The sequence below is a fragment of the Scatophagus argus genome, chromosome 6 (assembly GCF_020382885.2).
Source record: "Scatophagus argus isolate fScaArg1 chromosome 6, fScaArg1.pri, whole genome shotgun sequence".
NCBI classification, from domain to species: Eukaryota; Metazoa; Chordata; class Actinopteri; family Scatophagidae; genus Scatophagus; species Scatophagus argus.
The window spans coordinates 20520826-20543139 of NC_058498.1; the positions used below are offsets into that span (position 1 = coordinate 20520826).

General features: G+C 43.1%; 1 protein-coding gene across 2 annotated transcripts in view; it reads left to right on the plus strand.

Moving 5' to 3' along the window:
* Nucleotides 1–160: 160 nt before the first annotated feature.
* wwc3 (WWC family member 3) overlaps nucleotides 161–22314 on the plus strand; it is a 28191-nt gene continuing 6037 nt past the window's right edge. Inside the window, exons 1-13 of one of the 2 annotated variants that reach the window (XM_046390652.1) lie at nucleotides 161–849; nucleotides 11947–12056; nucleotides 12278–12478; nucleotides 12896–12972; nucleotides 14450–14529; nucleotides 16924–17053; nucleotides 17524–17673; nucleotides 18232–18305; nucleotides 20133–20381; nucleotides 20792–20881; nucleotides 20977–21548; nucleotides 21624–21744; nucleotides 22150–22230. In XM_046390652.1, coding sequence (XP_046246608.1) covers nucleotides 704–849; nucleotides 11947–12056; nucleotides 12278–12478; nucleotides 12896–12972; nucleotides 14450–14529; nucleotides 16924–17053; nucleotides 17524–17673; nucleotides 18232–18305; nucleotides 20133–20381; nucleotides 20792–20881; nucleotides 20977–21548; nucleotides 21624–21744; nucleotides 22150–22230 — 2081 coding nt within the window. In that variant the 5' untranslated portion in view covers nucleotides 161–703. The remainder of the gene's footprint in view (nucleotides 850–11946; nucleotides 12057–12277; nucleotides 12479–12895; nucleotides 12973–14449; nucleotides 14530–16923; nucleotides 17054–17523; nucleotides 17674–18231; nucleotides 18306–20132; nucleotides 20382–20791; nucleotides 20882–20976; nucleotides 21549–21623; nucleotides 21745–22149; nucleotides 22231–22314) is intronic. The other variant, XM_046390651.1, reaches the window with a different exon arrangement.

A 22314-nucleotide genomic window follows, 5' to 3' on the forward strand; every position in this document is an offset into this window, starting at 1 on the left:
TGAACCCCGCTGTGAACAACAAATCCCAGGTTTGTCACAGTGTTTAAGGGGGAGTTGTCAACTGATTTAAATCACAGTTAGACTCGTGGAAACAATTAATCCGTTTCTGTTATGACCCGTTTTAACATAACGATAGTAATAATTTATTTTAAGAAGTTAATGACATGTGCGAATCCACAGGTTGTTATTTGAAAGCTGCATGTCGGATTAAGTTTTTCTTATTGTTGCCTTTATTATCAGCCACTTCTGCTGAATTAGCACGTTGAGGTAAAACACAGAACACATTTTACAGTCCTTATTTTCACAACGATAATGGGCAATAATGAAAGCGTTGAGCTCTGAAGTTTCCCTATTGGACAGAGGAGCTCGCTCAGTCGTACGTCCGACCGTTTATGCAAATCCACTCTACCCGAATATGGACACGGAGGAATGAAATATGGTGGAGGAGGCGAACATGGAGAACCGAGGACCGTGAGAGCGCTGCGGTAGTGTTTTTTGGGGGGTAGTAAGTAGAAACGTGGATGTACCTCCACCGGGACGTTTTCAGCGGACAACCTCGGAGGAAAGTTTTGTATTTGCGTCTCCGTTCGTTACGCCGACAAGTGCGTCGAGGCAGAGTTTGTTGTAATGCAGTGAAGACCGACTTTTTCGGGGGGATAAAAAGCAGGGCAGAGGGCTTCAGCCCTCTCACCATCCCGACACTATGCCGTGGGTCAGCGGCGGTAAGCGGAGAGAGAGCTCGGAGCTGCCGCTGCCCGCGGGCTGGGAGGAAGCCCGGGATTACGATGGCAGAGTGTTTTTTATCGACCACAACACCCGGCAAACTTCATGGATTGACCCCAGAGATAGGTATGCTAAAGGCCTGGGAGCACTGGGATTACACACACTCACACAAAGTAATTTTAATTCAACAAGCCCTCCTAACAAACTTGCACAAATTACTGGAGGAGATACCAGGACGGCCGGATAAAGTGGAGACGACGACTAAAAGTGAAGGCAGTTTTGTTTTGTTTTGGGGGGCCAGGGCAGTAAATTCCCTCCATTCTCTTTAATGTGACATAAGGTTGCGGTGGATATTGTAGCCACGGCCGATGAATCAGATGAGATTTGGCAGCACTCGTGGCCTCCCCTCCTCTTAAAGAAGTTCCCATGCAAACACGGGATGTAACGCCCATGGTCTCCTACCGTGCAGCCGCTCACATTAAAACTTTCCCAAGTAATATGTATCTTTAGAAAACTGACAGCTCTTTGTATGGACTTAGACAGCAGCTCAGCCTTTCCGGTTTGGTGTAGTTAATAGGAGGTGGGTATCTTCATACAGGAGACTGTACAATCAGACACTGTACAACATATAAGCCCTGTCAGTGTGGGTGCTGAGGAAAATAGATGTCTGTCTCAAACCTCAATCATTCAGATTCAGTATGCTCAGTAGATTTATGACTCCCAGTGACCTGAAACATTCCTGGTTCACACACATAACACAGTGACCTATTGTTATCCAGCTCCCCTTTCCTTTTCATACAGAGACACCTCCAGTCCAGTAGTGTGTCAGGCACAGCTTCACTGTCTCAGTCTACCCAGTAATGTTGTAGTTCATCCCAAAATGACCATTTAATGTATGTTTCGAAGGATTTGAGAATTGAGTGTAGTATAGCAGGAGCTTTAAACTCCAACTCCCAGAAATCTTTGTGAAAATATGTCAGGAATGCTAGTTGGGCCACTGGGAAAGCTGCAAGGATGTGCTTTTGTGGGGACTGGGATTTCACCAACCCAGAAACAGGCTCAATCAGGCATTCAGAGTAGACTTCGTGAGATTACTGGGAATTATAGCAAGTATTTTAACTGCCGCATTACAAGGTAAAGGCAGAAATTCTCAATGCCTGACAGAAACAACACGGCCAGAGTTGGTATGGTCAGAGACACAAGTTCGAATTTTTGTCTCTTTCTATGTAGCATTTTGAATCATCTGATATCTTGGGACTGTAGTAGCTCCATGTCATCTAGATTAGAGAAACATGATTTCCTTGAAGGCCCCCCTCCTCCCTGCAAGTTGATAAACCATTGTTGTGTGAAGCTGATAGCAGTTTCACAAGATCTAGTAGTCAACGTTTGAAGGAGAGGATCCAGGCTCCTGCGTTTGCATGACTAAAGAACGTTTTCTGCGTTTGTTCTGGTGCAGCTCAGTGATTTATAGATGATCTCGGCCAGAGGAATGTCTTCTGTCACCACCTGATACTGCCTTTCTAATAAATCACATCACTGTACAGCACTAAAACTGACAATCTGCTAACATGCAACAGATACAAAAAGGTGTCAGCTATTCGGTCAGCGTTGGTGCTCTTAAAAAATGTAATTTTTCCACTCAGCTGCACATAAAAGGACTTTTTGTGCATGTCACTCAGACATGATGTGGATGGCAGGAGCAGAGAGATGAATGCAGCGATGAAAAGCATTTTATACTGTCTTTGACAGCTGCTCTTTTGAATTACAACAAAAATCAAAGGCGGATAGTTTAAGAGTTGTTGTCAGGTATCTACCACTTGTTATTACAGGCCTTCATCAGCTTGAGTTACTGGCTTTAACTGTGTGTGACATACTTCTACATGAGCTATTGCACAAGCCAGAGACTTGAGAAACAAAGTGATTGTGATCAGATTCTTGAAATGTTTCTCATGGAATCAGAAAAATGAACCAGATGTAGTCAGGTGTAGACTCAAATACCTGAGGAGAAACTTGTCCCCAGTGATCCCTGTGGTGCAGGCGGTGGTGTTAATTTAGTTTGACAGTAGCTTTGGGATGGTCATTGACTAATATTAACTTTCAGTGCTTGTATTGGCTCATGTTGAATTGACATGGATTAAACTGTTAATCTGTTCTTATCTTTCGTCAGAGGCCTGCCTCTTAGTTTTAGTGGGAAGGTTGTCAGGTGATTCTTTTCAATATCGACTTATCTCTCAAATATTGTTCTAGTTTCATTTTTTGGTCTATAAAATGTCAAAAAATAGTGAAAATGCCAATCGTAATTTTTTAAAAGCCAAGTTAGTTTGATTGCCAAGAACTGAAATCTTTTGCTGGGGCCTGATAAGTGACCCAGTTTGAGGGGTGAGTGGTGGACTTTGGTAGTTCAGGTCAGAAAGTGACCTGACAGATGTGAAGTGTAGGGCACTGAAAAGTGCCTTATTCGCCAGGGACAGAATATGATCAGTGTGAAGTGTAACAAAAGCCTGAGGAGCTTCTCTCCGACTCCTGAAGAAACAAAAGCTCAGTGTAACAGCCTTTGTGAACACCTTGTGCAGCATCTCCGGGTGCAGGTACTGTGATCTGGCGTGTCGTATAGCTCGCAGCTGGAGTCGTCTGATGTGTGCGAGTCTTGAGTCTGCTGACCCTCAGAGAGGCGCGTCAGTGCTGAATTATCGCCCAGTCACAAAAACACAAGAACCATTGAGCTCAAATATAATTGTCAACGATGATTATGATGTGCAGTGACGGAGCTGCGTATCATCCAGAGTTCAAGTTCCTGCCAACACACAGGACATCCACAGGCAGTGGAGGAGCTGGATGGAGCTGTGTTGGTTAGATGACGGCGTGTAGTGAAAAATAAGATCGATGTGTGAACACAGTGCACAGATACCTGGGAAACTACATCCCTCTGGAATCATTGCACTCACTCTTGATGATAATTATGAGGACGGTGGATACCTCAAGCAGCTCGGGGCGGCCCTGCCAGCTCCCGCAGATAAGCCGAGCGGTTCTGTAGGGCTTTTCTGTTACTGTGGAATGAGCGTTATGTTAGGCATGCCTACACTAATGCCCAGGGGCTCTGCTTGCTCGCAGCCCCAGACAAAGCAGCAGAACAGAGGCAGTTCCCACGTGTCTGCCTCCTCCTCTCCATCCTGGGCCCTGTAGGCCTCCTTTATTAGCTCTGTTATGCAACAGCCATGGCCGGCCTGCCGCTCAGCAAAGGGAGGCCTTTATACTTGGTCACAAAGCACACCAAATTCAATTATTCTGGAAAGGGTGAGCTGTGTTTCCAGCACCGAAAGGTTATTCACATGCGCTGAACCCCGCTGTTATTTTGCTTCCCCCAGTGTTTTCATTATGATGGCTCTTTTTTTTGTCTTTTGGTGGGGGGAGGTTATGAACATGCCATCGCTTGATCCAGTGTCATTTTGCCGTATGTGTTTTCTGTGTTCTTATTCATGAGCACACAATATGTTTGTCTTTGGCCTTCACCTCATTCCTTGTTCTGGAAGTTCAAACCTCTTTTGTCCAGCAGTTAGTGTGACAGGCCCTTTGATGCTCCGCTTTCCCAACGCGTTACCTATATTCTTACAAAACACTCAGGAATTGCCTTGATAAAGCCTTGCATCAGTTCTCAGACTGTTGATGCCTCCCTATGAAGCAGCCACGTTCAGCAGTCAGAGTGCAGGTTGCTTGTGTTTTATGTGTATATTGTGAAGAATGCTACCTAAACAGGACATGCCAAACTCAGTGGACCAACCTCGAGCCACCATTGTTTTTTTTTTCCTTCCACACATCTGCGCAATTCTTATTCAAAAAGAAAGAAAAATGTTGTAGACCACACCAAGCTGGCTGTACCAGCTTGTCATACATTTTTAAAAACCCAAACTATCAGAGGTGAGAAGCAACCAAAAAAAAAAAAAAACTCTTTTTGCAGCTTTTATGTGCTTCTAGTTTAGTGTGCTCATTCTAAAAATGAGAACTTGTACATTTAACTTCAACTTTAACTTTAACTGTTGGCCCCAGAGCTGCTGGTTGGCAGATGTTACTTCTGGACAGAGACAGGCCAGTTTGATTTGAACAGTTTTAATTCATTAGTCCTTCTGTCTCAGAGTGATACTGTATTTAAGAAAGAGCACTTTTAGTAGGTTAGTCCTTCCAGCCCTCCTAGCTGTTATGACCATTTCACTTTTGTCACAGTTAGTCCACTCACAATAAGATAGGCCCTTCCATGTGTCCAGACGCCATCTAAATGTGTCCAGAGGCGGTCTACTTATAGGAGACCTATTTGTAAGATTCAACACATAATGGGAGAAGCGGATGTCTGTCTGTCAGTCCCGTCTGTCTGTCAGCTGCTCTGAAATGTTGCAGCAGGGTTGCAGAGGCTGGACATAAATGACATTCCTCTAAAAGTTGTTTTCACATTTCTTTTTTAACACAGCGAGGAATTTGGAGACCAACAACACTTGTGGCCTTTTTTTTCTCACAGACTGTGTCTATCACCCCCTTCACAGAGGAGCTACCAATATGAGAATGAAAGCAGGTGATATTTGTGGTGCGTATCGGAGTTAAATTGGGAACATGCAGCAGAATCCTGTGTTATCGTCTCAGGCCCGTCTACGACAGTGTCGGTGTCATCACATTTGTTGTTTTTCTGGTCACATATGCAATGCTTGTCATCCAGAGGTCAAGCCTCAGTTCTTATTTGTAGACTTTAGCAGTTGGCGCTCTAGGACGATAAAAGACTTTCAGTTGTTGGACAAATTTGTTATTGTGATTTCGTTTTGAGTGCTGCAGCTCGCTAACGGTCTTCTTCTGTGGTCAACTCTGGATGTTTTATCCCACGAGTGTTCGCTTTATTTAGGCTGTGGACCATCACGCAATTAAAATCAGAGTCAAAAATTCATCTCATGTGCACTGGGCTGTGGCGACAACTTGTCGAAATTAGCACATGTGGTGGAGTAATCAGCTGCGCTTTTTTATTTTAATGTGGACTGTATGAAAGACATCAGCAGCAGGAGAGCCTTTAAAATTTGTTAGTTTCATCAAAATATGGCTATTGTGGTCAAGCTCAAACAAAGTAACTGGCGTCTTTGGCTCCGTAATAAAATGTAACAAGGAATATTATGCTTTGTCTTAATTTGCACATTGTTGTGGCAGAGAAACAAAGGTTGAGGAGCTGGTGGGGATGACCAGACCAGATGAGGTCCAGTGGCCCAGACTCCAGTCTCACATGCCTTTCGCATGCAGCAGCTCGTCGCCAGGCAAAAGCAGGTTGCTACAGATAGAAATATCCCTTGGGACAACCCAGGGTGGCACAGATTATTCTAGAATTAGCAAATGTCTTTGACAACTAAATATATTTTGCTGGGAAGTCCTGAGAGGCGAGCAGGCCCGGCAGCATTTCAGTCCTCCACAGCTGAACATGCTTGTCATTCTGTTAGTCTCTCTCTTTTCTATTTCAGATATCTGGCTCATTTTCTGTTTCCTCATAGTTTGGAAGAGGGCCCTGGCCAGTATGTAAAATTTTAAAATAAAATTTGAACCTTATTAGTAATCTTTGTGTGTTTATGCATGCATACTTTACTGCTGATCATTTTTACTTTGCTGCTGTGCTGTTCTTGTATGTTGTCATCAAATAAGAGCAGTACACATGATCTTTGGCGTTTGTTTTTGATAAAGTTACTTGCGGTTGGATGGCGATGCAATAGTTGAGCAGAGTTTTATCACTGAAATTCTGAATGACGCAGGGCATGAAAGTGAAAACTGAATGGTGGAGAAAATAGACAGTCTACAGCCATGCAGCTCAGTAAGACTGTGATTTGAGCTAAATGCTACATGCTAACAGAGACAACAGTATTATACAGGACACAACACTAACTTTTAGCGTGGTTGCCAGACTGGCAACCAGAAATCAGCTTTTGGTTGTCCAAACTGAAAATATGGTTGCTGTTTGTAGTCACCTTTATAGTATGAGTACGGTAATTAAGATAATTTGCAGTTATGTTTCAGTTTAATAATAAAATGTTTTAATGCTTAAAGTGACCAAACCAGATTCTTTCATTTTATGATACTTAACAGAATTTGAATGTTTTGCAGCCTCCACCTCATTATGTGGTTGAGCTCATGTTGCTTTGAGCTCCAGTGCTTGTCTTGCCCTGTGCTTCACAGGATGTGCTAACTTGAACTCGTGACCTTGCTGTGCTACTTATTGAGGTATATGTTGCACATTACACTATGGCTGTAGTGTCATTTTCTGTCCAGCTCAGACATGCTGACATACTTCATACCCCCAAGACTTCACAAATTTTGTTTTAAAACCCTTAAAAGTCAGTGCCAGCACCTGCTGTAGAGCTACAATAATCCCATAGGAGCTCTGTGATAATCCTATGGCAATACAGTTATTATAGAAAGCAGTGTTTTGGCTTAGAAAGCAGTGCAGAGTCAGACCTGCATCAGACTCTGGTGAGTAATCCGTGTTGTTGACAGACTGACAGCAGATGGCTATTGTGTCAGTCTGGCAGTGGAGTGCAGATTTCATACTGTCCAATACTACTCATACTCAATACTCATGTACAACATACGGCTGCTTTTAGTTTTGCCATATTATACGAGTCCTCCTCTAAATGTCACCAGATTGCTCCTCTCTTGCACTGTACTGCTGTGTGTCCTCCTCTTTATGAGTGCGCTATGCTGTGCAGCCGGGGTTACAGAGTCTCCCAAGACCAAGACATCACTTGGACAAACAGAGGCTGCTGTCACAAGACTGCATAACAAACCAAACATTCGTATATTCAGATTCAGATCTGTGAGAGGACATGTTTTTCCCTCACTCTGCCTCTCTCTGGGGAGGTCGAAGGGCAGTTCAGGACTAAACTCTCTCTGACGTCACATAGCTTCCCATCCTTCCCAAATTTCCTATTTTTGATATGACTCTGTATTATTCTAATGCTTCTGATTCTTCTCATCACGGTTCCTCTTTCTGCCCTATCTCAGTGTTTTCTCAGTATTTACAAGTGCAGATAGTGTCTTGACATCTGTTTACCTTTAACAAGCACTTGAAGCAGGAGCAGGTGGGGAGTGTGCTTCTGTTTGCTTTGTTCTTGTGTTTGGCTGCGTGCACAAGGTTCATGTGTGAATCTTTTTTACACACTGTGTGTACTTATTTAAGACATGGCTGTCTAGACAGTTTTTATGTGTGACTTTATTGTGGTACCTCTTCTGGCCAGTAGGAGTGGGAGATGTAGAGCTGAAATGATTAAGAACTTGATTTATCCTGTGGTTTCCAAGCTGATTTGAACCCCAACCCCACCCCCTGCCTCCCCTAAGGGGGTCACAAGATGAATCTAAGGGGTCAGGAGATGATCAACAAGTTGAGAAAGAATAAGAAAGAAGAACAAGACCAGTCTGCTCGATGAAGTTGGAAAATACTGAATAGCTTCAGGCCTGTAAGATGATTCAAATTAAACTGTCTGATGAGGTAAAATTCGCTCTTTGTTTGAAGTGCTCACAGTAAATGGTCACAAGACAAAAGGTTGGGCGCCGCTAAAGTTTATTAAAGTTTCTATAAGTACATGGCACATTTGTGTTCATCACACAAAATCAAGAAATTATTTTTATATCCATGTCCTAAAATTTAACAATATATCTCTATATAGCTTTCTTGTAGACAGTTGTAGGTGACCATATATAATTACATAATTATAATTTTGACTGATCATCAAGTTCTATGAAGTAAAGTTGCGCTTCAGTGATGAAGCCAGTATAATCTCCCAAAAATGTGTGAAATGCAAAGGCAGTTCATTGAATATTATGCATTGTAGAAGGTTTTTGACAAGCCTGTGTGATTCATCATCAACTAGGATTGCTTTCAGTACATGCAAATAGCAAGGCATGTGCTAAAAAGAGCTTGTTTAAAAGTGTATTAGAACACGCTGAAGGCACTGAGGATAAAATGAACAAGTGTAGCTAACATCATATTAGATATTGTGGATTTTCCACACAATAAAGGCTTTATTGGCTGTTTTGAGGAAGCAGGAGTATCTCTGTATCCTTCTAATGTGAATCTTCAGAATGTGCTGATGGCATTTTGCCTGAAAATCATGTCATTGCAAACAAACAGAGGTTAAGATGTAGTGAAGTGAGTTTGCCCTGCATGCCAGTGTGCGAGGGAACCGCTGCCTTCGTCTCCTGAGGAATGTGGTGGAGAATGCCACAGCTACCCTCTCCGGGCCGTCCCTTCACTGTATGCATACCTCACCGCAATCAGGCCTGATGCACTGTCTGCATTGTGAGCATACTGTGGTGGAAGGGGTCACCGCCACTGTACACCCCCCCCCCCTATTTTGTCTGCGTTGATTGATGGTAATCAGACAGTTACTCTATGTGCTGCTGTCATCAGACCTACTGACTCTGAACTCGCTGATATGTATAGATAGTTAGGTTTCAGCCTGATGTCATTAGTTCTGTCATTGTTACAGTGCAGCACTGTGTGTGTGTGTGTGTGTGTGTGCTGGTGGGGCCCACATATCTCCCACATGGCTTAATAAATCATTACACTTTGGCAGCATTTTGTTGGTGAGATTTAATCCTTTCAAATTCAGACTTTAAAGAGGAAAGTTTTAAGATGTTTCACCTTATTTAAAAAGATGTTGCCCTTGTATTTTTATCCAGTTAAATGGATAGTGTGTATGTAAGTTGACATCAGTAAATATTTGTCTAAAATCTGTCAAGGAGAAAGGGTCTTGGGTTTTACAGTGTAAGCAAAATACAGAACTAGAGTGGAAATTGTCATGTCATATTCATGTATGTTTACATGCATCTATTGTATATTTATTTAACCATGGAGACCTGATACTTGTCTGATTAATATAAGTAAATTTAAATGTGAGCTGATATTTTACTGATATGAACACACAGCTTACTCTACAAAGACAGAGAGCAGTAACCCTAGAGAAGATGAAAATAAAGGCTTCAAAGCATGAATGAATGAAGAATTATTTTAAACAGTATTTTAATTTACAATTTCATATGATTTTATTCTATAGCTTAACCACACCAAACCGTGAATTCTGCTTGTCAAAAGCTAAACTTGCATTTACTGCTATATGCTTCTAAGCTGTAGCTTGACTGGTTCAGCTGTTGTTTTAACAAGATGTACCTGCTGCTTTATTTATGTGGGATAACAGATTAAATTACCAAGGTGTTAGCTTGTCAAAATTGATACATTTCAATTACGGGAAACAATTAAATGGAAAGTTAAGTAAGTTTAGCCTTGATCAAGGTCAAAACCCACTGTCATGTCACCAATTGGTTTGTGGACTACCATTTTGAAGCCTTGATTTTGGCATTATGGCCATCGCCATCTTGGTTTTTTTGGATCCAGAAGTGACCACATTTGGATCTGACTGAGAATCTAAGGTACAAGGTAGCCATACCCTAATGCTTGCCTGACTTTATGGTCTATTTTACTCTAAATAGACCATGATTTACAAAATGAACATCATGTTTTGTTGAAGACGACCTGAAACTATCGATTGAGACCATGAACTCATTAAGGAACTGTTTACTGAGGTAATAAAATAAGTGAGAAGTGGGGTCATTCTGAAACAAGTGAAGTTGCCAGCTAGCTCTAACATGATTTAATTCAAATCAATTTAGTTCAATTCAATTCAATTACTTATATAATGTTAATCACAACAAAAGCTATTTCTTGACACTTTCCAATTAGAGCAGGTACAGACCAAAGTCTTCAGTTTTTAGCACAGAGCAACCCAACGATCCCCTGTGAGCAGGCACTTGGCAACAATGGCAAGGAAACATACACGTGGATGGCAAAACCCTTGTAGTAGACCCTGGCTCTAGGTGGGTTGGTGATTATCTGCCTTGACTGACTTTAACTCTTGTTTTAGCTGTGTAGTTGATGGGTGGTTTGATTTTGCCATAGACATGTATAAAATTATATGGCAAAATAAATGTCAAGTAATTTCTGGTCTTAACCGCAATTGGAATAAATATAAAGTTACCACCTTTTGTTTATGGCAGTTGTAGCCAGTAGGTTGTTGTGATGAGTTAAATTCTTTTAGATCAGTGTGTAAGAGAATTGTCATTGAGGGTTTTAGTGCTTAAAAGGTATACAGCAATTGATTCACTTTTTATTAAGAATGGACACTGATGTGCTCCTTCCCCAAGGACTTGGACCTTGGGGAGGACTAGGACCTTTGTTACCTTGATAAACACACAGCTTTGTAAATGTGACAGTCACCAATTTAGGAAGAATAGTTTCCAGACCCGTAAAGCTCTGCCTCTGTGGAGGAATTTACAGTACATTCCCTCTTAATTGTTTTTATTTATTGTCTCATTGGTCATATTTTGTAGAAATAAACTCTTTTCTATTTCTAAGCTTTGGCTTTAATAATGCATCTTTTGGTTGTGAAGGATCTCTAATAACTGTATTTCACAGGAGATCAATTTAGGGAAACTTAAGAATCACATTACTTCATTTTTACCCAGTGAACCAGGGTGAAAATGAGACATTAAATTATTCCAAGAGTGTTCGGGTTTGACGAATATACATAATTTCACTCAGTAACAGAAACACTAACATTCATTACTTTTATATCACCTTTATACTTGAAAACCTCACTGACTATCTATGTGTGCTGTAGAACAAAAGGTGTATACCCGGATTAGTCTTGGATAGCCCTACTGGGACAGATTTTGAAATGATCACTCTGGATAATTGTTGAGTTGCAACAGGTTTCCTCTTTGTGATGATAATATGCATATCAAAACTTAGCAGGGAGGCAGTGCTACAACTCAGGTACACTGCTATTTAGTGCAGTGTGTGTGTAATGTAGCTTAGTCTTGACTCTTTGCCTTTTATTAACACTGAGAACACCTTTTATAAACATGACAAGTGGAGCGGAGCACCCTGTAGGCCAGGTCATGCCAACATGGGAAATTACATAATGTGGGAGATCAGATTTCTGTAAGGCGTATGTAAAATCAAGTTTACATAGATACTGTATATGTTATTTCTTAAGCTGACTTGAAAGTAAATAAAGTTTGTTTAGTGTAGCACCTTTCACAGAGCAATGTCACAAAGTCAACAAGAGTAAAATTGTTGAAAATAAAACAATAGAAACAGTAAGTGCACATGTGCATTTCTTGCTGTTGCACTGAATGGACTTTAAATCATTTCAGGATCACCAAACCGCTGACGTTTGCCGACTGTGTTGGAGATGAACTGCCTCTCGGGTGGGAGGAAGTTTATGACCAGCAAGTGGGAGTTTACTACATTGACCACATCAACAGTGAGTACATCCCCATTTGTCTCCAAGCACTTATAAAAAAATATAATATGAACTGAACACATACTTCATTGTTTAATAAATGCACTGCAGAAATAACAGCTGTATGTCAGTGCAGTGAGGTGTTTCAAAGCGAAAACAGGGCATTCTTGCTTTTCTGATCGACATTATCACACATCTTTATAGGATTATTTGCTAATGAGTTACTTGTGTCCTGTTGTCAGAGACCACCCAGATTGAGAACCCGCGGACTCAGTGGAGGCAGGAGCAGGAGCGCATGCTGAAGGAGTATCTTGTGGTGGCCCAGGAGGCCCTCAAAGCCAAGAAGGAGATGTACCTGGTCAAGCAGCAGCGTCTGGAGCTGGCTCAGCAGGAAATGTTGCTCTTCCATGAGCTCTCTGAGGACAACCGCTCCATCACCAGCAGTAAGACCCACTAACATCCAGCTGTGTTTCATAATCAAAAAAATAACACATTAGCCTACAGGGAAAGAGGCAGTTAAAGGATGAAATGTGTGAACTCAGATAAATGTGACCTTAGCTGACCTACTTGTGGTATACTGTTGATGTCCCTTCAGAAAGTGGTGGGGGTGCAGAGCTATAGCAGATCTTCCAAATCCACATTCCTTCTCCACTCCCCGCCCACCTTTTATCTACCTCCACCCAGTTTACCCTCCGACTGCAGCCAGATGTCACACACAAAGTGTCCGGGGGGCACCGCCAGAGAGCAAAGGCTGGGAGACGACACCGAATCCCTCTTCAGCTCTTTCAAGTTAACTTTAATATCATCACTGTCGGCTAACTGCTGATCCCTCTCTGTCCTTTGTTTTTATGTGTTCACAGCGCTTTCCGGCTCATCCTCAAACGCGAAATATGACCCCGACCAAATAAAAGTGGAAATAGCTTGTAGACGAGAGCGGGTAAGTTATTATCAGAGAACAATGGGCTGCAGCGAGGGGCCCTTTTGGGTAGAAAAGGGGGCTGGGGCGTGGCCCCTACAGGATACTGTGACTCTGGCCTGGGCCTCAAGAGGATGAGGATGAGATCATCATCAAAGGGTCAGGCAGAGGCTAGGTCACTGACTCACTGGGCCAAGCTGGACATTTCTCTGAGATCAGTCACATGAGTGAGGGTGTATCCTGGATCAGAGAGATTTAACCTTAAGTTTTATACTGACAAAGTGAGTTGGACTTCATTTCAATGTTACTATAGAAATCACAGCTGGAGAGAATAAATCTGGAAAAATTTGAGGATTTTATTACACAGCATGTTACAATTGTCCCTTATCATCCGATGATGACCACATGTTAAATTGTCCATTGACTCATCATTCGCATGCAACACCCACAAATCAACCACAAACCACAATAATCTGAAGTAGCGGATGAAACCTGGACTTATGAAGTGATTTATGGCCAGTCATGTGGTCAAAAAAAAATCACTGCTTCCCATTTTTATTGCTATATATGGCTTGGGCAAATACTACCTCAAACATTTTTGTTCTGAGCATCTTAGCCGGTTGATATTAACATATAGCTCAGTGTACAGCCCCACAGAGCTGCTACCACAACTGTAGACTCTTAGTGTTTATACTGTTTTGCTGAAATAGTGATATACCATACATCATTGTATTTGGACATTGGAATGTCGCTGTCATGTCAATACATTTCCACTTAAAGGGGCACCTCAGTGAATTAATATATCACTACAGTAAAGTTGAATGAATAAAAAATATACAAAGTTTAAGGTTAAAAAGTCAAAGCTCCTAGGCTGGCTGACCCCCCAAATATTGGATCTTACATTTCTCATAATGCAGCTCAGCAGCAACTTTCACCATCTTTCTTTTCACCTTCCCTGCCTGCTAAATGCTGACAACTTTCAAATTCCACAATTTGCAATACAGACTTTTTACTGAAAAATTTAAAGCCCAAGCCGAGACAACATCATCAGGGTTATTTTCTCTCCAGAGCCACAGAAGACAATATACAACTGATTTTAGAGGATGACAATTACCCCTGTGGGTAAACTGAAGTTGACATGTAAAATGTGTTAGAGTTCCCCCGTAAAAGAGGATACAATGCTGAATCAATACAGACTTCAGTCACTGATAGAACCTATTTTTCCAAAACAAAACTCTAATCGGACATCTTCTCCCAGGAGGGAAGGCTACTGTAAACCACTGTGTGTGTGGGTGTGTGTGTGTGGGTGTGTGTGTGAGTGATTGAGGAGGTGGGGGGGTGGAGGATGTGCACACATACACACGTGTGCACGGGCCTCACTGTATAAACATAGCGGAGCATTCCTGTATGTGAACAGTCATGACTAAGCAGTTTTGGTGGTGGTGAGAGAAGCCCATTGTGTGCCATGGTAACCTGGTGCTCGGCCTTATGTCCGCAGCTCTCCAGACTGAAGCAGGAGCTGGCTCAGGTGAAGCAGGAGCTGCAGTATAAGGAAATGGGAGTGGAGACCCTTCAGGAGTGAGTGTTCCTCTGTCTCTGTGTCCCAGGCCCACCCTTCCTCCCACGGCCACCCTTCTCTTTCCTACAACACTCGTCATGGCTGCTCCCCACCCAGCAGCCTTTTCCCTTTTTATTCTGCCCCCTCAGTGGTGGATCTCATTCTCTTTCTTTAACTCTCTCTCTCTGTTCCCTCTCTCTTTTTTCCTTTTCACACATATGTGCGTGATATGTTAACATGGCTCTCAAGTACAGTTTAATTACATTGTTGGAAATTACTCAGTTCATCTCGGTGGGAAATGCTGAGATTTTCAAAAAATGAGGAGATACTCTTCTTTAGCCTGTATGTCAGAAACATTTTCCAGTTTTCCTTTAGTTTGTGTTGGTATTTAAACACATACACATAGCGCCTTTTGTGCTGGAAACATTTCTGAGCAGTTCCAAAATTTCATGTTAGAATTAGAAGCTCCACCTCTCGGAGGGGGAAGAAAAAAAGAGAGCGTTTGGGAAAAGGCAAATGGAGGGAGTTTTTGATGGAAAAGGGGACTCCACCTCAGGAAGAGGATGCACCAGTGGAGTGCAGGGAGCCAAGGCTCAGCCTGGAGAGGAAGTAGCTCCATGGAGAGGGGAGGGGGGAGAGGGAGGGGAGGTGTGGGCCTTCGAGAGCAAGTTTCAAAAACACAGCGATATCTGGCAGCAAATTCCTCTGCACTTCCTGAGTCCTGGCAAAGAGTCCCTTATCTCTGAGATAATACACAACTCGAGTGATTCCCAGAATAGCCAGGAGAACACACAGCTTGCAGAAAACATAGACGCATCCTCCCTTTGACTTTTTTACGTACGTGTATACGTGCTCACATGTGTGTTTGTGACTTTGCTTGCCTGTATTGAGTGTGCGTTCTATTGTTTCTTCTGGGTCAATTTTTGCCCATCAGGAATGAGGCCAGGAGGGACCCTAGGGCTGTTGTTCCAATCTCAGCTGTTGTCAGCAATATGCCTAATTGGCCACGCCATGTCTTGTCAGATAAAGGAAACAAACAGCTTAATTGTCACTACTCCACTAAAAGAATTCAGGAGTGGATCTCTTTTGAACATTTTGGCGTACAAGAACCTTTTCTGCTCGTCTGTATTTCGCCTTATCTTGACCAATTTCTCAACTTTTGATTTGATTTAACTCGGTCACTAACGTCTTAACTAGAGATTTTGTGGAATTAATTAACCTAAAACCTATTGCTTGTTAAAAATGTGAGCATATTTGCTTTTCTACAGTACACAGGGTGGGGGGTTCAAAACAGGCAGGCACTGAGGGGTGGGTAGCTTTTTTGGCTAAGCATATAAACTCCCAGGCCCTGCCAGTGGGGTGGGGGGGAACAAAGCAGAGCTTGTTTGGGGAGGAAGAGGCAGGGTCGGGTGGATGAACAGTACCTGCTGTTGAAGGAGAGTGAAGGAAGCGGGCTGTGGTGAGCGCGGGGGCCACGTGCCAGGATCCACTGATGGAGGAGGCACCGTGCCGCCCTCTCCCAACCAAAAATCCAAGTAAAACCCCTCCTCAGAGCCATGCTCAAGAATACAGGACCATTCGTTTGAAAGCAGGAGAGCAGGTTTTGTTCATAATGTGATCTGTTTTATAATCTACAAAGAAATGAATCAGATCCAGAAATCCTTTATATATTTATATGATGATTTTCATTGACTTATCTTCTACTGACCGGTTTTCCCAATAACTAGTTAGGTAAATGAGAGCTGTCATTATTTGATCCTATTGGATTCTGTAGGACACCTAACTGTGTGATGATTCATATGGTGTAATCATACCCAGCAGGCCCGTTCAGTTTTTTTTTTTTTGGGGGGGGGGGTTCCCTCCTGTATTAACACTGATAATACAACAACATCTTTTTTTGTTTCTTTTGTTGCTGACAATATTTACCATGATTCTAAATAAGTCAATAACATTTCAAAAAAGAACTTATTCGTTTCTAATAATCACTTCTATGGAAGCCTCAAACTGACAAAATGTATTAAAAGATTATCAGACAAGTCGGAAACATAACCTAGTACATTAGGTAATTGTAGGGTTAAAGAATTAAAATGGAGTGTTTTTAAAACTGATAGGAGGTCAAAGAAAAGGTTTGATGCATGATGTCTTTTTTTTTTTTTACACTATTTAAATGATTTAACTAACGATGAATAATGGGGTGGGGTGGGGGGGCATGTTCATATGCTCATAGACTCAAGGTTGGGGTATTTTCAAATGTCTTTTGGTTTTAAAGTCAGTGTAGGCAAAACGGAACAAAAGGAAAAAAGTCTTGTGATCTCTATTCCAACATAAATCAAGAAGAGCTCCCAGGCTTTATTAAACATTTATGTGAAAAGGACATCAAGCAAGACATGTTAATGTGTGCTTGTGTGTCACAGGATTGACAGGAAAATGTCCTGCAGTCAGACAAACTACAAGCTGGACGAAGCTCAAGCCATCTTCAATGAGCTGCGAAGCATCAAGAAGGCCATCAGCACAGGCGAGAAGGAGAGGCAGGACCTCATCCAGGTAAAGATCTCCTCCACATGCTGCTGTCTGCGCTTCGCTCCTCAAACAGTTATTGTTGGTGTATTCTTTGCTGACCTCTAGTGTCCTGTAGCCACTCAGCACTGTCTCCTAGTAAAACACATTTCCAAACATGTGAATCACCAACCACATATCTGATTTTGTCAGCAAAGCAAAAATAAAAAAAAAAGTAATGTAGTGAATATAATGAATAATACACGATGATTCAGTGGGATTGTCGGGCCACATTTGCAGAGACATTTCCTGTCAATGTCACGGTCTATTTATGAACAGGTATTGATGGCAAGTGATGCACTTTGTAGGACCAGGAAACATTTTGAAAAAATGATTCTGATAATTAATTTAGCTTTAATTTAGTTGTCGTCACTTGCTTTACAACTCTCAATGAGATGTTGTTGGATTATGTTATCGTGCGTATTCTGTTCTGTCGTTAATCACCATCCATCCCACAGAGCCTGGCGAAGCTGACGGTGAACTTCCAGAGCAGCTTGTCTATCTGCAACTCGACCAACGAGGTGGTGAACAGCACTGGAACTGTGGGTGACTCGTGCAGTCTGCAGCAGTACTGCGACGCAGGCTGTCAGACTGACATCATGGGAGAGGTAGGAGACGCCGCTGCTCCCCCATGTCTCGCCTAAAAACAGAGGTTTTCAGACTGTGAGGGGGAGATGAAGGAGGGCTGCAGAAACCGCAATTTGTGTCAAATCTGACCACACAGACAGGATACACATATTCTTATTATATTCATTTTCTGACCTCTTGTAATAAACATTCATAAATCCACCTAGAAATCATAGAATAAAGACATTTTCTCCAACTCCAGAACTTGTCTAAGAATCGTGGTAGTTGTCTGAACATCCATGTGCACTTTGCAAACGGGAACTTTTATTAGCTAATTGGACATAATTGTAATGGTGCCAATTTTCCAAAAAGTAAATAAAAAAAAGGCTAAAATTACAGCTGTAGACCATAGTTGACTAAGTGGAGGAGGGAGGGGAGGGGGAGTGCCCTCCCTGCCTCCCGTCATATATCTGAAATGACTGGTGGCTAATATTATGATCAGAAGTGTTCCTGTGAGCCATGTCTCTATCACTGTTTATTATGTAAACTGCTGTGATTTTGGGGCTCTTTCGATCCTTTTATGTCTCTTGTTGTTTCAGTATGGTTCCCAGGATTCCTCACATTTGGTGGACAAAGTGAAAGTCAACTGGCAGTACGAGGAAGCCAAGAAGAAGTACGTCTGGGTGTTTGTTGTTTATCAGCCGTAGTACTATGACACACCATGCATGCAGCACTGACTCACAGGCCCCGCCAGCCCCCTCTCGTTCCTCAGGCCCTGCTCACTGTCCAGTGGGAGGGCGTGTTATGAATAGTATTTGTGCCCGGTGGCCGTGGCTGCTGAGCGATGTCTGGCCAGTGGAATGAGCTGGGTGGTCACATTCTTCCCTGGCCATGCTGCTGCTGACTGTGTGCTGCCTTTGTGTGCACAGCCAGAGAGCACGCTGCCCACCGCCTGCCTCGCTGCACACTCTGCTCCTCCACAAGGTGGTTTAATATACACACTGTTTGGTTAAATATATCCCAGCTCACCCTGTAGCACGGGCTAAATTATATTTTGGCAAAATCAACATTGAGAGAAAGCTGAATTTCTGTTGGCTTTGAAAAGGGGAGCTCATGAATTCAGCCATGAAGTTATGAGAAGCACCAGAAGTCACCATGTTATTATGGCCTCATGCACACCTTTTATTTATTTATTTTTTTTAACAAGACTCACGTTGTTGTGGTGACCCAGCAACAGCAATGCCAACCCATGACATCAGGGAGGGGGAGAGAGAGAGAGAGACCTGTGGAAACTTGCATGCTCTGTCACTGAGTCACACTGTCTGAAATCCAGCACACATAAACACAGTTATTTCATCAGAGCTGAGGACACAGTCTCTGAGATCCCACTCCCTCTGTCTGAATAAACATATTGGTGATACACACCTGTAAGACCACTGGCTGATGCAGTGGTTATGGCTCTGGTAGAAAATTACAGCTCTGAATGCAGTCATTATAGTCACAGCTTGAAGTGTCTGCTTGGCTTATGTGGTCTTAACATGGAGCTGATTCTGCCATATTGCCATAAACACTTGTGCAGAGTCCACAGAGGCTGTACTTAACACTACAGATAACATTAACTCAGTAAACTCCTATCCAGCTATTATTAAGTAGTCATTTTGGAATTAACTTTATTGTTCAAAAATGCTAAGTCAATTTTTTTTATGCCAGTGATGCAAAATAAACCAAATTATTTGCAGCTTCATGTAAAAACCTTATTTCATTTTAAAGAAAAACAAAACTTTTGATATTTTGGGAAAATACGCAAACTGCAAAAAATTACGAAGGTTAAACCATCACTGAAAGTCTTAAAGAATATTTATATATTAAATACAGCAGGCCAGTGGCTTTCTTTGTGTATCAAATGCACTTTTCTTTCTCTTGTGATACATCAGTGGATTAATTGTGAGGGAAAAAAGTTTCCCAGTTAAAATATCTTTTAATTGGGAAACTGGTGCATTCCCTATGTTCAGACTCGTGCTGATTTATGTTTATTTTAACATGCAGGAATGCATGCGTACCCTACGTAAAGTGCAACTTATCCTGTGACTCTAAGCACTTAACAGTTCATTACTGTAATTACTGTAATAATGGATAATGGAGAAACAAGATGTTTGTGTGTGTGTGTGTGTATGTATGTGTGTATATGTATGTGGAGGCTGTTTGATTAAAGTATATTGTACAATATGTGTGATATGAGCTGAGGGAGAGTGTTGTGAGGGGAACCAGGATGAAGATTTTCCTTTTCTGATCTGGCATGTGAACTGCACTAAGAGCACCAGTCGCATTTGAACAACAAACAAAGTTTATATAAGTTTTCGACCATGTAGTTGCAGCATGTTGTGTCTCCGACTATAAATGTGTCAGCTGTACCCATGGTTGAACCAGTTCTGGGTGTAAGGAGCAAATACAAAATATGCATTTTGCACTACATTGTTTTCCTTCGTTGCTGTTCTTCCAGGGTGCAGAGTATACAGCACCAGCTTGCACAGCTGGACAGTGAGAGCTGGTCGGGTCGGGCCGAGGCGGATCGCGACCGGGACTTCATGCAGCTCCTGCGGGAGAAAGAGGCCCTCCTACAGGAGATCACCCTGGTCAGCAAGCAACAGCACCCTCCAGAGACGCTGCTGCAGCTGGAGGAGGAGCGCTCCAGGCTGGAGGAGGAGGTGCAGAGGGCCCACAGCTGCCAGAACCAGGGAGCCAATCAGAGGTGAGAAAGATAACAGCATGCAACTGGGATTTAAGGCTTTTACATTTGCACACTGGGCTTCTAGAATGACACATATTTTCAGTGTTATCACTATTAGACCTTTTCATTTTGGGGTTATCTTGTAATGTTGCAGTCACACTGTTGTGATTGGAAACAAAATAAATGTGCCATAAAAGCCCGCTTTATCCTTTTAGATGAATGCTGTGCTTTGTGGGGTGGACCTCCTGTCTGCGTCATTTTACAGTGGAATAAAGATCCAAGAGGGATAGATGTGTACAACATTATTTTGGTTTAAGGATAGACCACACATCTGTCTACAAAATTAAACCTCAGTTGAGACCCAGAAGGTGACCGCATTTAACTTACTGAACTGAACTTCTTCTTCTGCCTCAATGTGTTCCTCATGTCAGGATCCTGCAGCAGGAGAAGAGGAATGTTCTACTGAGGCAGCTGGAGGAGGCAACACGGATCACCACCTACCTTCACTCGCAGCTGAAGAGGTGCGGCACACGCTCGCCCTTTGAGCTTTCAGTCGTTTTTCTTTGCACATCTGTGTCTTTTCTCATGCGTCTCTTATCTTCTCATGCGTCTCCAGTCTGTCCGCCAGTTCACTGACAGTGTCGTCCAGCAGCAGCCGTGGCTCTCTAGCCTCCAGTCGGGGCTCCCTGGCATCCAGCCGAGGCTCCCTCAGCTCCATCAGTTTCAGTGACATCTACTGCCTGCCCCAGTACGAGCGTCACGATGGGGTCGGGGAGCCACTCGACCCCCACATACGCTACCTGCTGCCACCGGAGACCGTGTCTAGAGACTGCACCATGTTCACTCCCGATCCCCTGACCCAGAGCAAAACCAAACGCTCCCATGACACCCCACAGTCCCTGGCCTCCCTCTCCTCCCGCTCCTCGCTCTCCTCCCTGTCGCCCCCCAGCTCTCCCATGGACACACCCTACCACTCCGCCCCTCAGGACTGCCCTCTCACCCAGATGACGGAGGAGTACATGGAGCAGGCGGGCCGCGGGCTCTTAGAGGGTCTGCGGGCCCAGTCGCAACCCCTGTCACACAGCGCCATGTTGAGCGGTGAGGACACAGTCGGTCCGGCAGCTGTTCACCAACTGGACAACAAGAGTCACAGAGACAGTGGGACTCAGGGTGCTTTCACCTCCGCAGGTAAGTGCAGATTTGAGCCTCGTCCCAAAGAATGAAGACTACCTGATGATTAACGGGATGCGTTTTCCTCTTTAGGAGTGACTCTGAGGGGAAACAGTGGCAACAGAAGTGGCAGGAGGGCCAGGAGAGTGTCAGCAGGAGTTTCTGAGGATGCTCTGGCAACAGACAGTGGTGTGTTTGAGGCCTGGGGCAGAAGGTGAGAGGAGGTTCGCCCTCACAATGCTAAAACAGAACATAGACACTCAATTCTGTGAAGCAATTACGCCCCCTAGTGACAGAGGAGAGAACTGTAGCCCATTCAGCTCTTGACACCTGTGGCATTCTCTTGTCCAGTCGTTAGTCAGTGCCATCACACAGTGTTGAGGTCAGCATCTGCAAAAAAAAAAGCAAGCCAAGAAGTCTGAAGTTTTAAATCTTAAAATCATCGTAAAGTTAGTTGGTAGTTTTGCATTCACACAGAAATTACGTAAAATAGCAAAGAAAGTAGCAAGTCCACAAATGTGTATCAGTAGTGGATTATGTTCGGGTGGTTGTAGAAAACATTTGTGTCTAAGAGAGGAAAAGAGCCTGTTTATTCCATGTTTTGTCGTTGCCCTAACAGGGCAGAGGAGTCCGATGAGATGTCCTACATCAAAGAGCTGACCTCTGTGAGCGACCCCACCCAGATCCAGCTGGGACTGCTGTGAGTAAAGTGTCAGCGTACACTATAGATGGTTGCCATAGTCATTCCCTGTCAGTATCTAACTCCTTATTCTACTTGTTGTAC